Source organism: Anguilla anguilla, chromosome 2, assembly GCF_013347855.1.
Source record: "Anguilla anguilla isolate fAngAng1 chromosome 2, fAngAng1.pri, whole genome shotgun sequence".
In the NCBI taxonomy this organism is placed as follows: domain Eukaryota; kingdom Metazoa; phylum Chordata; class Actinopteri; order Anguilliformes; family Anguillidae; genus Anguilla; species Anguilla anguilla.
Window position 1 is genome coordinate 65,820,170 of NC_049202.1, and position 15,815 is coordinate 65,835,984.

The 15,815-nt window shown below is 39.1% G+C and overlaps 2 protein-coding genes and 1 non-coding gene across 5 annotated transcripts in view; all 3 read right to left on the reverse strand.

Annotated features, from left to right (window-relative positions):
- ep300a (E1A binding protein p300 a) overlaps positions 1 to 5,954 on the reverse strand; it is a 48,985-nt gene extending 43,031 nt beyond the window's left edge. For all 3 annotated transcript variants that reach the window (XM_035404637.1, XM_035404636.1, XM_035404635.1), the window contains exon 1: positions 3,584 to 5,954. In XM_035404637.1, coding sequence (XP_035260528.1) covers positions 3,584 to 3,677 — 94 coding nt within the window. In that variant the 5' untranslated portion in view covers positions 3,678 to 5,954. The remainder of the gene's footprint in view (positions 1 to 3,583) is intronic.
- Positions 5,955 to 9,913: 3,959 nt separating this feature from the next.
- Positions 9,914 to 14,347, reverse strand: LOC118218515 (RING-box protein 1-like). Its single transcript, XM_035401224.1, has 5 exons — positions 14,193 to 14,347; positions 13,050 to 13,128; positions 12,867 to 12,937; positions 11,930 to 12,015; positions 9,914 to 10,916 (listed from the first exon to the last, which is right to left on the reverse strand). The coding sequence occupies exons 1-5, from the start codon at positions 14,268 to 14,270 to the stop codon at positions 10,904 to 10,906; spliced, it is 327 nt and encodes a 108-aa protein (XP_035257115.1). The 5' UTR covers positions 14,271 to 14,347; the 3' UTR covers positions 9,914 to 10,903.
- Positions 14,348 to 15,612: 1,265 nt separating this feature from the next.
- On the reverse strand, positions 15,613 to 15,684 carry trnaq-cug. Its single transcript has one exon. It is a non-coding gene; the product is annotated as a tRNA-Gln (tRNA).
- Between the last annotated feature and the right edge of the window lie 131 nt (positions 15,685 to 15,815).

The window sequence follows — 15,815 nt, forward strand, 5'->3', positions numbered from 1 at the left end:
TAACTATATAGCTAGCTAGCTATGGCATGTCCTCACCTCTGTAAGGTTATTTGTTGTTCTTCATGTGTCCATACATCTGTATCGGTGGTTGTAGCTGTGTGTCATTAGCTCCTACTCATGCGAGCAGGATAGCATCCGTATGCGGGTTATACGTGTGTGTGTAGGTAGCTCCTACTCATGCGTGCAGGATAGCATCCGTACGCGCTAACTAGGTTAACTAAAGTGGGCGAAACGCTAACATGTTAGGGTTAGCTAAAGTAACGTTAGGCGATAAAGCTGTGCTTAAATATCTTGTGCTGTTGGAAGTGCGTCCTACTAAGCATCCATGAGTGAGTGAGTGACCACCTGCGCATGCATCCTACTAAAGCGTTTCACTAAATGTCCACGAGTGACCCTCTATGGACTGACCACAGAAATTGCTCACAAAAAGTTGAATAATACAAAAGGTTTTGAATATTTCAAAATCTGAATACAAGCAACATTGTCTAAAACTAGCCAGTCATTTTGGCGTAAAATGTTTGAATGTAGTACAAAAACTGTCGGACTAGTTAGAGCTAGAAACATTGGGCAGAAAGTGCAGATAATTAAAAAAAATATATGAAAGATAGCAAGAGTGGGCTTGCCAAAGCAAGCCCACTAATTATTAGACTGCAAGTGCATTGCAAACCGATGAAAACATGTGAAACACGACAGTCCATTTACCCCAACATCACCCCAGTGTGTCTGGTAAAAGCACAAGAAACACATTTAACAAAATGCTGCTTCCCTCTTTGAGAGGAAAGTTGCAACCATATTCTTTTCATTTTGACAGTAAAATACTGCATTTAAATTACAATTAGAAAAATGTTTCATTTAAGAGTGGGCCATCTTTAATCAGATTCAAATTAATGAACCTACTCTGCCTTGTTTACATAGTCTGGTCCAGGCTGACTTTAATGTGCTTTAAATGTTCATGGCCTTAGCCTATAATGTGAACATTATTTTACATTAAGAAAGTGACACTCCTTTTGAAAGTAAACTAAACTGAAAAAAATTCTAAATTTAATCAAGATTTGCATTGGCAATGGTATTTTTTCTCTAATTTGCATACAGAAAAACCAAAATCATGACACCAAAATTGTGAACCAAACCGTGAGTTTAGCAAACTATTGCACCTGTACCAGACAGACAAGCAGCTGCCCCTCAAGGGCAGTCACTTTGCAGAATATTTGGAAATACACCCTGGCAGACCCTGATTTAAAAAAATGTATCAGTCTAAATGAGATAAGCAATGAATACTCAACAAAATGACACAAATTTGTTACATTTGATAGAAAATGTTTGTTGGAAAATACTGCAATTAAAAGGGGTAAGAAAAACTCCCAGAAACTTTGTAAAGAGGCAACAAGTGATTTTGTCGTACTCTGAATTTGACTGCAAGACTATATGAAGCAGCTGTTGAACAAGGCACTACTGACAGGATTCAACATGTGGATTTCAGTGTAGTCAAGCAAAGGGTTAACATTAATCTAAAAAAGTTGTCACAATATAATTTAGCAAACAATGCCATAATCTCAAAACTGCATTGTTTACACCATACTTTTGTTTAGCTAAATCTGCAAAGAGCCAAGTTCAGGCATTCTCTTCAAAATGCATACATGCTACATAGCAAGCTGTTCAAAGACCCTGAGTGTCTATGCATTTCAGCTGCCTGATCAGCAACAAGTTCTCTATACTCAGCTTATCATACTTAACGTTCTGTAGAACTAAAAGTGTGACGCATTTTTTGCTTCTGATCTAACTACATAGCAGAGACTACACAAAGTACGCAATTCGGCCATCAAACCAATAAAGTAACAAATATCAAATTCTTCACAATGACCACTGAATCTTGTCTGTGCCCCAACATTTTAGGAATTCAACATTAACGGACTGGGGAAATTGCGATCGCGACATGAACATGGCACTAGAAAATAAGCAACAGAATGTGGGGGATATTGGGGCTTTTTCATATCCAATATACTCGATAAGATGAACAGTTTAACGTTTAATATAGTCCCTATAACAGAGGAAGGCTTTCGTAGTTTTTGCTTACGTTTCATTGCACAACCACTATTAAAGAGGGAAGATGGTCACACGCAATGGCTAGTGTATTTAATAAAATATGAGGAAGAACAGTTGGAAACTCAAAACATAAATGATAACACGTTAGCAAGCCGTATACAACTCCAGACTCACAAAACATAAATCACAACATTTCCCTTAATTGATTAAGCATGGAAGTCTGTATTCGGACTTTAAAAGAATTTAGCAAAGAGCTCATGAACAAAGTTAGTCAAATTACTTTTTAAGGCTCTGTGAAGGATAAAATTGTGCATTTAATTCGGCGATCAAAATATGAAACACTTTGTGACGTGAATACTACTGCTACAATCCAATGAGTGGGAACAATGGCAACGGGATACAATGAAAAAATGTCCGAAACACTTAGCGAGCAAGCTAACCAACTCATTTGCTAACTTCATACGCTGTGTCGAACAGCCTGAAAACAATAATCAAACTTGAAATCCATGATCACGACGCAGTGACATTTTAGGTTTTTGCGTCTAAACAACTGATCAAGTCAACCAGTCAGCCAAGTAGCAACTGAACGTTAACAAGGATATTTTAATTTTATAATGTGCCGCAGTCTAGCGAGCCTTAGCTGAGGCCAACAGAAAAACTAACAATGGCAATGCTGAACATAGCTCGCTAGCCAACATGGGCCTGTTACAGCTGGATATTGCTTTTCGAGCTAACTAGCTAGCTAACTAACTGTGGCTAACGCTGGCCCACAAGCCACCAAACAAATGTTTATTTTTTTGTCGTCTCCGCTTTAAATAAAACAATAACAAAAATGCAAGTTTGTAGCGATCAAAAATACCAGTAAGATATGTAACAAACTAAACGATACATGTATGTGCTGCATTTCCCTAAGTTTTATTAGGGTACAAGTTCTCGCCATCTTTAACATTCAACAATATACTTAGCCAACTAGCAAGCAAGTAAAACATTATTGTATGCTCTTCAAAAGTATTCGAACATTTCTAGCAGTTAACGTCAAATGAAAGGCCTTTCATTAATACAGATAAGTTACCGTTATTAGATGGTTAGCTAGGCACCTTACATGTTACCGAACAGCGAGCTAACTAGCCAGCGTTATCTTTACTGAAATTATTGCCTTTGTCAGCCTCATCTGAAACATGAAATCACCTCTACATTTAAAGTAAGTGTATTGTCGTCTTGATGTTTCTTAAATAAATTCGCGTTTAATTGTACATTTTTAAATAATATATCCATCCAACAAACGAAACCAAAAACGAAAAAAAAAATCCCCCGGAGTCTGCGTTCAGGTAACTTGGCTAGCTACAAGCAGGCTAGCTAGCTAGCTAGCTAGCTAGTCTCTGTGAAGTCCCAGAAGCAAGCTGGCTACGGCAAACGATAAAGGCAATTACCCGCACGAGTCTTCCGTCTTCAAAGACGAGCATACATGGAAACACTGGACTTTAAAACACAAAAATGGACACAGAAGCTCAAATAAGTTACTTAAAATGCATATATTTACCGTTTCCATCACTAGCGGAGACAGAAAGTGCCGGAGAGGAGAGTTTAGGCCTCTTGGCTGAAGGCGGGCCAACGTCCAGAACGTTCTCGGCCATATTTTTACGAATTAAAAATATAGCTGTATATCCGCGAAAGACAGGCTTCTTCCCTTTGAATCCTGACGGGATTTTCTGTTTTTTCTTCCCTTTGAATGGTTGACTTTTCCCCCTCCTTTTTGGCACGAAGGGGGGGAAAGTCTCGTACACAAAACACTCTCCTTTCCTGGGTTCGCCTCTCGTTTTCAGCTTCGGCGTATCAACCCCCCTCCCCTGTCGGATTTTTTGTTCTTTATAGATTTCTGCGAGCGGAGGAGGAGGGAGGGGGAGTCAGCGAGAGGAGAGAACCGTACAGGCCTTTGACTAACTTATGTAGCCTCTTCGGAGACGGAGAAACTGTCCCAAGACATGTCCTCCACGACTGTATCCGTCCTTTCCGCCATCCTCGGCGGTGAAATCTAAGGTTGGGAGCAAGGTTGGGGGAATCGCAGGGCGAGGCTAGTGCTGTAATTGCAACTCAGAAATGCACCCCCGAAACTGCTTTTAGGAAATCGCCTCATACAACGTTCAAGACGAACTCCAGAAGGAGCACAACTTCAAGTTGGACAGGCTTTCCATTGTAATAATTGCAGTTTGATCCCATTACCAAATACTGGCTTGAAAAAAACTGATCGCATCAAATGACTCATCGATGGAGTTAACTAGTGTTTTTTATTTAAAGAAATGTCACTTCTTTTTACATGACATTAATTTTTTGGGGTGATATGTTTTCTGAACTGTCTGAATGCACTGGATGTCTGAGTGGAGACCCATGGGGGAAAAAACTTTAAACATGAGCCAATCACATTTTTGTCATTTCAAAACTGACCAGAAAGTTCAGCCTAGGCTATAACTATACGATTAGCCGCATGTCTGCCAGTGTCGTCGGCTGCTGTTGGTGATGTATTCGTGAAATACCACAAAATAAACCACTCTCTGTGTGTTGTTGCTCTTTAATATAAAATGTTAATCAGGTGCAGTCCAGCTGATAGTTGGTGAAAACATGTGTAGTCACCATTAATTTCATTGGGCTTCCACAAGGAAATGTGTGATATATTGTTTTGTGGAATAAATAAATGGCAGGGTGCAATATTAGTGCAAGTGTCGATGACTGGTTCTAGTAGAAAGATAATACATTACTTGTCACTGATGCTTATAAGATATCCAGCCAATATCTGACGTATAACCGCATACTTACACGATTTATTTAATGGTCCAACGAAATTAAACTGTCTGGTACATTTTTAAAAAAACATTTGTGATTCGTATATTATCGAATTTGGATTTGGCAACCTCTGCATGTGCTGTTGATCGCTGAAAAATAAATTCAAAATACTTGCACAAATCTGGAACCATATCTAATTTCTGAATGCATCGCTTGGCTTCTGCACAAGGCGGTCTGCTACCTTTTTATTAAAATATATAGCCTATAGGATATACTCAATCTAGCCTTTTATTTTTGTAAAGGACGTCTCGTCTTGTGAGTCTTAGTGTTATTGCTTGTATCAAGTAGCTATCTTATTGCTACAGCCTACCAAGTATAATGAAAAATAGCTAACCCATAAGTGACAGGTGCATGGTAACTAGCTGAATGATTGCAGATGTTTCAGTAAATCCCTTGTATTTTCCACTGACACCACATAAAACAAAATATATAGCCTAACAATGAGTTTGCGAGAGAAAACGAAGCACAAGAGAAAACGGCGATGTCGATTAGCTCAAATCTGATGAGCGAGGGGGGTCGCTAGCTACAATATTATGGGTGATTTAGAAGCGGCGAGCTTCGGGTCCAGAAATACAGTTACAACTCCATAAAATGTATTTCTGTTTCCTCATCCTTTCGTTGAGTCTCTGGAATACACTCTTTTCGTTTATCCTTTTAATTTTCTTGATTCGTTTTAATATTCCCCTTTTGGTTATTTTGTCCCTCTCCCAGACCATTAATCAATGGTTATTTCACATTTCCGGTAGTTGTCATTTTTGTATTTTCATCCTCTGACAATTAGTTAGAGTTATTGGAATTTATCACTCAGATGTTCCTTCGTTTTAATGTAGCTATTGCCCTCTTCTGTCTCTCTTCTAGGCTTCGTAAAAATGAGCACCCTTTCCTTTGATCACAAACAGCAACTTTTCTGTTCTTGTCTCTTATAGGACTATCTTATTTTTTGCTCCGAGATGACACTGCCAGTCGTATAGCGGCGGCGGATTTCGATGTCGTTGTGCTCGGTGTAACAGTCGCTCCCTCTTTCGATTTCTCTCCTGTCTCCCGTCTTTTCGCACAAACAAAATGGTGGCTTGTTGTTTCTATCCTCTGATGGGGAGGTGGGGGGTTTGGGTTTGGAGGTACTCTGTTCGAAAGGGGTAGAGCTCGGGAATGCCCGGGAAGGTATTTCGTCCTTTTCCGGAACCGTAGTACCAGAACGATGTCAGCGGGGAGCAGTGTCACGCCAAAAATAGGTAATTTGACTATAATTAGATAATTTCTCCCTTATTCTACTAGCATTCTTTGGTAGATGCTCGAAAGTTGATTGATTCATAAATATCATAATGAGAGGGATAAAAATATAATTATTAATGTGGCTATATGCTTAAATGGGATAGTGACTCTAACAACAGATTTGAATAGCCAAAGATGTTTGGATATTCAAATCGGCCCTAATCTAGCCTACTCATTTACTGTTAATGCAACATGTTAAGTTATTTTGCTGACATCTGAAATGTCTACTTAACTGATGTTGTAGGCTATACGTGAATTTATTTTTTGTTTTCTTTTTCATTTATAATCTACTGGGAGCTTTAAAAAATCCCTTTACTCTTTGTTCATTATTCTTCCTCATTGTAGGGATTCAAAGCATCCATTAGTTCAAGGACATTTTTAAAGCTCCCTCATTTTAGGCAGAGTCTGCCTTTCTTATTTCATTATTGTGGAGACAAAACCTCTACTTTCCAACGATAATGAAAGTAATTGAAAAGCTAGATGCATGAATACATTGTAGTATATACACCAACCCTGACAGCTGAATCTCTCAGCTTAGAAAACCAAAAATCTCCTAAATTCTCCTTACTTTTTATTCTAAGGATTTTTGTATATCCAGCTTGCTCTCTTATTCCTGTTTCCCCACTGAGATCCATCCCACCCTCTTCCTTTGTGATAAAAAAACATAATAATGTATAATGACTTGAACAAGCCATTAAACGGGTAAATATCTCCCATTGACCTACAGTCTAGAGAGCATCTAGCTTTGCTTCAAACTGGATTTGAACACTACAAGAGTATCCCTCCAAAAGTTATTCTTTTTAGTTTAACTACTTTGTAGCTTTGTACTTTCAAACCCACTCTGAAATAACTTCAACTGATAAGTAATTCCAACCGATTTCATTTTGACAAGTCACACTTTAGGTACTTTGCAAAATGCTTTTAGAAAGTCCATATATAATATTATTACTACTAGTAGTAGTTTATTCAAATAAGTCCAGGAGGTTTGTTTGCCATGATTCCCTGCTGAAAAATATATATGCTATCACATAAAATACTTTTTTCTTGGATGAATTCTAACCTTTCCCAAATTAAAGGCTCTAGGATTTTTTATTATTAATGCAAGTTAAACGAACAGGCTCTAGTTTCCTTTGTCAGTACAGTATCCCCTTTTATATAATGGCATTTACAGTCTTGCCTCCATAATCTGGAATGTGTGCCATTTTTAGAGATGGCACGAAACTCCTGTATTGTCATATCTTTTCAGGCAATTGCATGTACAGTGAACATCATGCAATGTAAAATCATGTGAGGGGTCCAGGCAGGACTAAGGACCCTCCCTCTTTCCAAAGCCTTAGTCCCCAAAACAATTTTGGGCACACTTACACAAATGAATGGCTTTATTGTACTTTCATAGATGTGAATCCAATCATTGTGCATTGCAGAAGAGAGCCGGATGTTTTTATTTGGTTCTTATAGGTTAAAGACTGACATGTCATTGTAGCGCCACCCATTATGGAATTAATGAAATCTCACTCTCTCATCCCTACTTTTGACCATAGCTCGAAGCCACCAGCCATTTGGCATAAAAGCCTTGTAAATAACCCTGGCCAGTCCTACGTTTTCCTTTCCTCTACCAGTTTAAAAGGAACAAACATTGTTCCTGGTTTGCTTAGATTAACATTTTATAGTACTGGTATCCATAGTGGTGGTTACTAACTGATGAATCATCTCACTTCACATGGGAACTTAAATATAAACGATTTTTGTCTCCTTCCTTCCATCAGCAGCCAAATTAATGGCTTGATATTAAATATGCATTCCGTATCCCCACTGAACATATCTTTCAGACAGATTGGTATAAAATATATATAATTAATATTCTACTGAACATATTATTTTCAGCTGAATATGCACTGTCATGGCAGCATTGTTCACCAAGCTATTTATTAATCTGGCAGCATAATCGTGATGGACAAAGTAGTTCAAATGTTAGCCGTGCAAAAATACATAAATGCACAATAAAAACAAGAATCGTGTATAAAGTGGCATTCAATTACTCATTTAAAAGTTAGCCTAAGGGCTGTTATAAGAACACCCCCCTCCCATTTAAGTCCATAGGATGCCACCTTTCCAACAAGCCAGTCTGTCAAATTTCTGCTCTGCTAGAGCTGCCCCACTCAACAGAAAGTGCTGTTATTGTGAAGGAGAAATGTATAGAAGTAACAGCAACTCAGCCACGAAGCAGTAGGCCACACAAGTTCTCAGAACAAGACCGCCAAGTGCTGAAGCCTGTAGCCCATAAAAACCGTCTGTCCTCAAATGCAACACTCATTACAGAGTTCCAAACAACCACTGGAAACAATGCCAGCACAAGAACTGTTCATCAAGAGCTTCATGAAATGGGTTTCCATGGCCAAGCAGCCATACACAAGCCTAAGATCACCATGCGCAATGCCAATTGTCGGCTGGAGTGGTGTAAAGCACAACAGCATTGGACTCTGTGGCAGTGGAAACTCATTCTCTGAAGTGATGAATCACACTTCGTTACCTGGCAGTCTGACGGACAAATCTGGGTTTGGCGAAATGCATATTGTCAACTGTACTGGCCCAAATAGTGCTAACTGTAAAGGTTGGTAGAGGAGGAATAATGATCTATGGCAGTTTTTCATGTTTTGGGCTAGGCCCCTTAGTTCCAATGAAGGGAAATCTTAATGGTACAGCATACAATGACATTCTAGAGAATTGTGCACTCCCAAATTTGTGGCAACCGTTTGGGGAAGGCCCTTTCCTTTTTCACCATGACAATGCCCCTGTGCATAAAGCAAGGTCCATAAAGAAATGGTTTGCTGAGTTTGGTGTGGAAGAACTTGACTGACCTGCACAGAGCCCTGACCTCTACCCCATCGAACACCTTTGGGATGAATCGGAACGCCGACTGGAAGCCAGGCTTTAGGCCCCCCATACATCAGTGCCCAACCTTACTAATGCTCTTGTGGCTGAATGGAAGCGAATCCCTGCAGCGATGTTCCAAAATCTACTGGAAAGCCTTCCTAGAAGATTGAAGGCTGTTACAACATGCATAGTTGAGACTGCAGACCCACAATCAAGTAGAGCATGGGTGCAAAACTTTGGTTCGGGAGGACTGGATTGTGTGTTGGCTTTTGTTCCAACCAATTACCTTCGCTTTAGTTTTTTGACAGCTCAATAAACTACGCTGGTTCACTCCTGCACTTCAGCACAGTAAGATCTTTAGGACACACTTGCAGTCTGTGGCTGTAGCTGATGCTTCTACATGTCAGCTCAAGACACAATTAAGCTAATTAAATAATTAAGGGCAGAAATTGGCACAGTATACTGAAATGGATTGACTCTTGTTGTGCACTCCTCAACTAGAGCAGTTCTCAAACTCTGGGACCTGTGTGTGCTAGTTTTTGTTCCAACCACAACTGCAACTGACATTAAACAAGTTGTTCGTTTTTCTTATTTTGGCGCTTTTCATGTTTAGAGGTGTGGGAGAAGTGAGGCTTATGTAAAATATGTTTAATTTTCCGAACCCAACAGTTTAAACCAATAACACCCTCATTTAATGTCTGGCACTCTGAATACCGAACACAAGCGCATCAAGTTAAAATACCTCACTTATCTATCATGTAAAGTATATTTATTTGATTTCATTTGTAATTATTATCAAAGATAACAATTATTAATCAAATCAACAAAATCATCTATCGGCAGAGCAAACTGTTGGATCAACTTTTATCAAAATGTACTACTCAAAACCAGATTAAGATTTTTATTAAGTTACAACATATATTCACGTCTAATCGAAAAACGAGGTTCAGCTACCTTAAAAGAATTACAAATGTTACTGACATGGATAGGTTTGCACTCACACAAATGAAACGAATGAAAGAGAATACAAAACCACACCATGCTTGTCCCAAAGCAATTCAAGGATGTGCCAAGACCAAAATTCAAAAACCAAAATGAAGCAGAATATTCCAAAAAATACAGTTTAAGTGTATTTAAGTTATTTCATAATTATTTCCTCAAACTTATTAACAATGCAGGTTTGGCTTGTTGTCATTTGCTTTTTTTGAATTATTAATTATCCACCAAATTGTTCATTTTAATGGCCATGTGTCCACAGTTTCGCAAATTAACGGAAGAAGCTGCAGTGAAGAGACCAGCCCACAAACTAAATGAGAATCTCAGAGTTGAAGAACAAAGCAACAGGTATAAAAAGAAAATTTTGGAAAAATTAAGAGCTCATAGTTTGAATCGCAATCTATAATTACTTAGAAACAGAAATGAATGTCTGTAGGCAGCAGCGAATGAACTTCTTATTCAAAAGATGCAAAAGTTCTGCACAGCCCAGGTCTGGCGGATTGAATGAGGCAGGCCCAACGTACAACACAGAAGCAAGGAACTAAGCAGTACTGTAGTACTACAGCATTCAACGAGCAGCACCGGTGTCAAGGTGCCATTTCAACTGCAACATATGGAGTTCCTGTACAACAACTGTCATGGAATCATTTAATTTTATGTTGTTTATTTACAGCATACTATCATATTGAAAATGTTTACATTTAAAAATTAAGTTTTCATGCAATTCAGAACAAAATGAGGAATTGCAACAAAAGAAAATGTCTTTAACAGAGGGTACAAGTCCCTTGATAACAGCGCGTGTGCTAGTTTTGCAGTGTAATAATGACAGTCCTCTGGCTTGCAGCAAAGAAGCAAAGGAAAAAGCTCCTTGGTTCCATCACTAGTGTCCATATCTGCACAAAAAGGAAAGAGTTTTAGCACATGCACAGTTAGAAACACATTTCCTTCAATACAAGTTCAAATATATTCCTCCCTCCATCTTAATTTCATAAGCACTCAAGAGTGAGGACTGCTTATTAAAATAAATATTACAGCCAAGGACCACGGCAAACTTCCTTCGTCAAACTGTAAATGTATATTTGCCAGACTTCAGGAACATTTGGAAAAAATGAATGAGGGTCATCTACTTCCTCACAAACACTTGAAAGACAATATGAAGTGCTACTTCCATAACAACTCTAAACTGATATTAAATGGTGCTGTGCTCGGTAGGCCTTGGGTATAATCCACAAAATCCACCATTACAACAGCAGTGGGAGGCTGACTTTGCTGTGATCTTTCACTTTGCCACACATAATACCAAAAACCCAGCGCAACTCAATACCACACAACTGGCAGGGTATGAGAGAATGAAATTCATTGTCTTCGCCATGAGCACTGCGCGTGTAATACACATGCACCATTACGCGCTCTCTCTCATTTTACTTCCCCCCCCCCCCCCTGTGTGGCACAAGTAGGCTCAATTAGCACAATGCGCCACACCTGGAAGAGCTGAGGGACTGGTGGACCTGCTCTGCCCAGCCACTACTGGCCAGGGTTTTTGTAACTTTTCATTCTTTTCCTTGCTATGTAAATTTTGACATAAAAAACTTTTATAAAAAACTTGTTTCTGACAGCAAACTTTGTTGCTGTTGAGTGATTGATGTAGGCTATATGACGTCTCTTTGATCTTTGATTTGGGTGTTTATTATAAATGGTCCAAATTATGTGAGACATTACAAACCCTCAAAGCCAGACATAAGCATTTCGGCTTTGCTTTTGTTTATAATCAATCAATCCATTTATTTTTCCCACACAACTAGCTTGCCTTTTCCCCACACAACTAGCTTGCCATGTGTAGAGTATCGACATACCCCCAGTTAATGTAGCCTAATAACACACAGGAAGTGATGTCACAAATACTCACTTTTGGAACTCCCACTCCCTGTTGTCCAGAGGACACACCTGCCTGGTCTTCAGCCAACGGGAAATGCAGTGAAAGTGGAAAGCATGCTGAGTTGAGAGGGAGAGGAAGGTCAGTATGAAAACCGTGAACTACAGTCAATTACAACCAGTTTATGAACATTCAAACCTGCAGGAAGAACACAAATTAGACATACACTTCCACCCCCTTTATGAGGATATACTTAATTTCCTTTCAAGTCTTGAATGGTAGCGAACAAAATTAGTTAGGTTTAACTTACTGCATACAGAAACCGTGTAGACAATATACACTGGAACTCTAAAGCAGCATTTCCCAACCTTTTTCCTTCCGTGGCACACTTTCCAAATTTACAGAATCTCATGGCACGATGTACTGACGTTGACGTGATGTGCCAACAGTAGGCCTAAATGTTCTTTTGGGGTTTTAATAAAGCAATATGCATTTCAATGACGTTTAGTTCGGCTTTTGTGAATGGGATTTGTTCATTTAAGATTTTTTAATTCATTTGAACATTAAAAATCACGCGGCACACCTGACCTCACCTAACGGCACACCAGAGTGCCACGGCACACCGGTTGGGAAACGCTGCTCTAAAGCAGAGAAACAATGAAATAAATGACTTGTAATACCTCTATACTTTCTCCTTTTGTAATACCATTACTGCATATTAGTTAACAAGTCAGAAAACCAGCAGGTACCCACATGAGCATTGGGTCAACAAATGTTTTATTTAATGCCAGCACAGCATAATACAAGGCAGCAATAAAGCTGGCCAGGATGTTTGTGGTCCCCGTTTACATCACATGGGAGGAGCCCAACCCAGGGGCTAAGCTGGCTAAAGATGCCTTTTGCTGTGCTGAGAATGGGACCAGTGACAGAGGGACCAGTGACGGAGGAAACAGCGGTCCTGAACACTCACGTTACAAACCCCCCACGCTACAGTGCACTCCTCTGAGGTAGCCGAGGCCTGGTTGGCTTGACACTCAATGCCTAGAGGAACGGAGGAAAACAAACGCAACCAGTTCAGTACGGCTCACGAACCGCACAAATAATGAACTCTGATGCACGCAACTGACCGTTATTACAGGCCAATCATACTCACAAAGGTCCATGATGTGGTTCCTGCAAATGGCACAGTTGTCCACCACAATGTCCCAGGCCCAAAGTGCCACAGCATTCCACTGGTGACAGACACAACTGTTACTCACTGACCCATCCAACACTTATTGTTCACCTTTAAGACTAACTGACCTGCACAAATTCCTGACAACAACTACCTTTATCAGACAATAATTATTATTATGTGCAATAACTACATCAGTTGCTTATTTACATTAGTTCAATTTAGTTTACAGGCATTTAGCAGACACTCTTATCCAAAGCGACTTACATTGTATCCAATTATACAGCTGGATATATACTGGAGCAATGCAGCTTAGGTACCTTGCTCAAGTGGTACAACAGCAGTGTCCTACCGGGGAATTGAACCTGTGACCTTTAGGTTATAACTCCTTAGCCATTATACTACACTGCCTATTACCAAGTTAGGTTTAAATGTTACTATACAACATTGCTTATTACCAAGTTAGGTTTAAATGTTACTATACTACACTGCCTATTAACAAGTTAGGTTTAAATGTTTTATTTCAGACTCCTAGCAACTAAAACTTACAGGATGTCGACACCCTTGTCTGTTGAGACTGGCTGACTAACAAAGGGGGGCAGAACCGGTTCTAAGAACCTCTACTCCCATGACCTACAACCAAACTAACTAGAATGTCACATACGACTAGCTGCTACCAGAGCCGTAGATAGCTCTAGCTGCTACTACATCGTGTTGAACCACTCACTTATGTGATCAGTGGATTCGAACTCCCCGAACTTAGCTTACCCGGAATTAGAGCAGCAGGAAACCGCTTTGTCATTTAAAGCAACGTTTCCATTTGACAGTTTGACTAACTGTACTTATGGAAAAAAAATTAATCAATTCACACCCCTTTCTGCTGGCGAACAGTCAGCTCCCTAGAAAGTTCATAGAATAAAATAACGGTACATTCGATTAATAGTTATTAGCTCATTGATGTTGGCTAGCCAGACAAGTCCATATCTATAGTCTTGTTAGCTAGCTAGCACTTATATTCAGATATTCTCATGGACCACCATTACGTATATGAAACTCGTGTTCAGTTGTTAGATATCACACTTTATGAAAAGAGCAAGTTGTCATTTTTCACTCAAAAATCACCTTCTTAACTTCGAAGCGTTTTTTGCTTGCTCCGCTATTGGTGCCACCCGGAGTGTCCACATCCATTGCCGCCGCCATCTTGTACGTTCAGCTGAGTGTGTGTGCGTCTGCGCGTCGTTACCGGTCGTTACTCAGCGTGTCATGCCGTCGGTGACGTCGATAAACGCACAAATGTTGTAGTAAGCTGGTGCGTTCTCAAAAAAAACGCTGAACAGTGGCTACAGAGAGATTTATTTTTGAAGAGTGCGGTACTTATTACAAATGTAGAAGGTATCTCAAGACGAACGTGTGCAGCACTATACCTAACAGTAAACAAACACATCAGTAAGAAGGTTTATTAATTTCTTTTTAAATTTATACGTATGGAGACTTATGGCACATTACATAAAGAAGCCTGTGATTATGAACACGTATTCAAAATACTGGTCTCAACTTTTTATTTTATTTTACTACTGTCAATAATACTTTTAAAGTAAACTGGATTGGGCTAATCTTTAAAAAACCCAACCTCTTTTTGGAATTGTACACCAATTTTATCTTTTCTCAGTTTTCTCCCCCTAAAAGTATTTCATATGGAATAATAGGGACATTTCATAAAAAAAACAAATCATTGTTTTATGAAAAATGGTCTTCCAGCAACATAATCCTGTGGCGTGTCGGCTTTTTAACGCCCAGGGTTGCCAGCCGACTTATTCTGAATTCTTATCTAAATTTAATGTCCCTGTAAACCAGAAGAAAATTGCTATAGTTGTTACTTCCTCTGGGGTTGTGATGCACTTCTGGGGTATAGTTCAAACCCAGCCTCCGATAGTTTCTCTGGATCCAGAGAAACTATCGGTCATAGCTGCATATACTTATATTCACAATTTCAAAATAGTAATCGCAGCATCCAAACTTTATTTCAGAAAGATGTTGTAACCCATTCATTTGTATCAACCAATTGTAGCATTTATGTAAATAACCTAAATTGGAATAATATTTATTAACTATTAAAATGAAAGAGAGCGCAGTCAAAACAATACACAAATTCTATCCCTGCTATTTTTATTTTAAAAATAATAATAATATTGATGAAAATTGTTAATTTTGTGGCTTATGTCCAAAAAACATGCTTCATTTATTTCTGCTACCATTTTCAGTGTTTTTGGTCTAACATGCTTTCATTTTAAATCATTGATGGTGATTTTCTTCTTTGCTTTGAAGACATAGGCTACTGTTTGGTTTCTACAACTCTGGTAATAATAGTTATAAAGACTATGATATTAGAAATCATTACCTGCTATGTAAAAATTCGCTAAAGTGCAGACAGCAGAAATATCTACAACGCGTCTTGATGTTCCCGAAGTCCGCTCGCAGGCAGAGTTACGTCATTTGACGTATTGTTTAACTTCACGTAGCCAACAGTTTTGTGGAAAAAATCAGGTTCTACCGAGATTTGAACTCGGATCGCTGGATTCAGAGTCCAGAGTGCTAACCATTACACCATAGAACCATACGTTTCACTAAGCCAACACGGCCAGAAATCATTGAGAAAATATACGATCAATAAAAAAGTTTTGTTAATAGGACTAAATCATCCAAAGACTTCAAATGGATTGTTCAAGCTATGTAGGCCTACTAAAT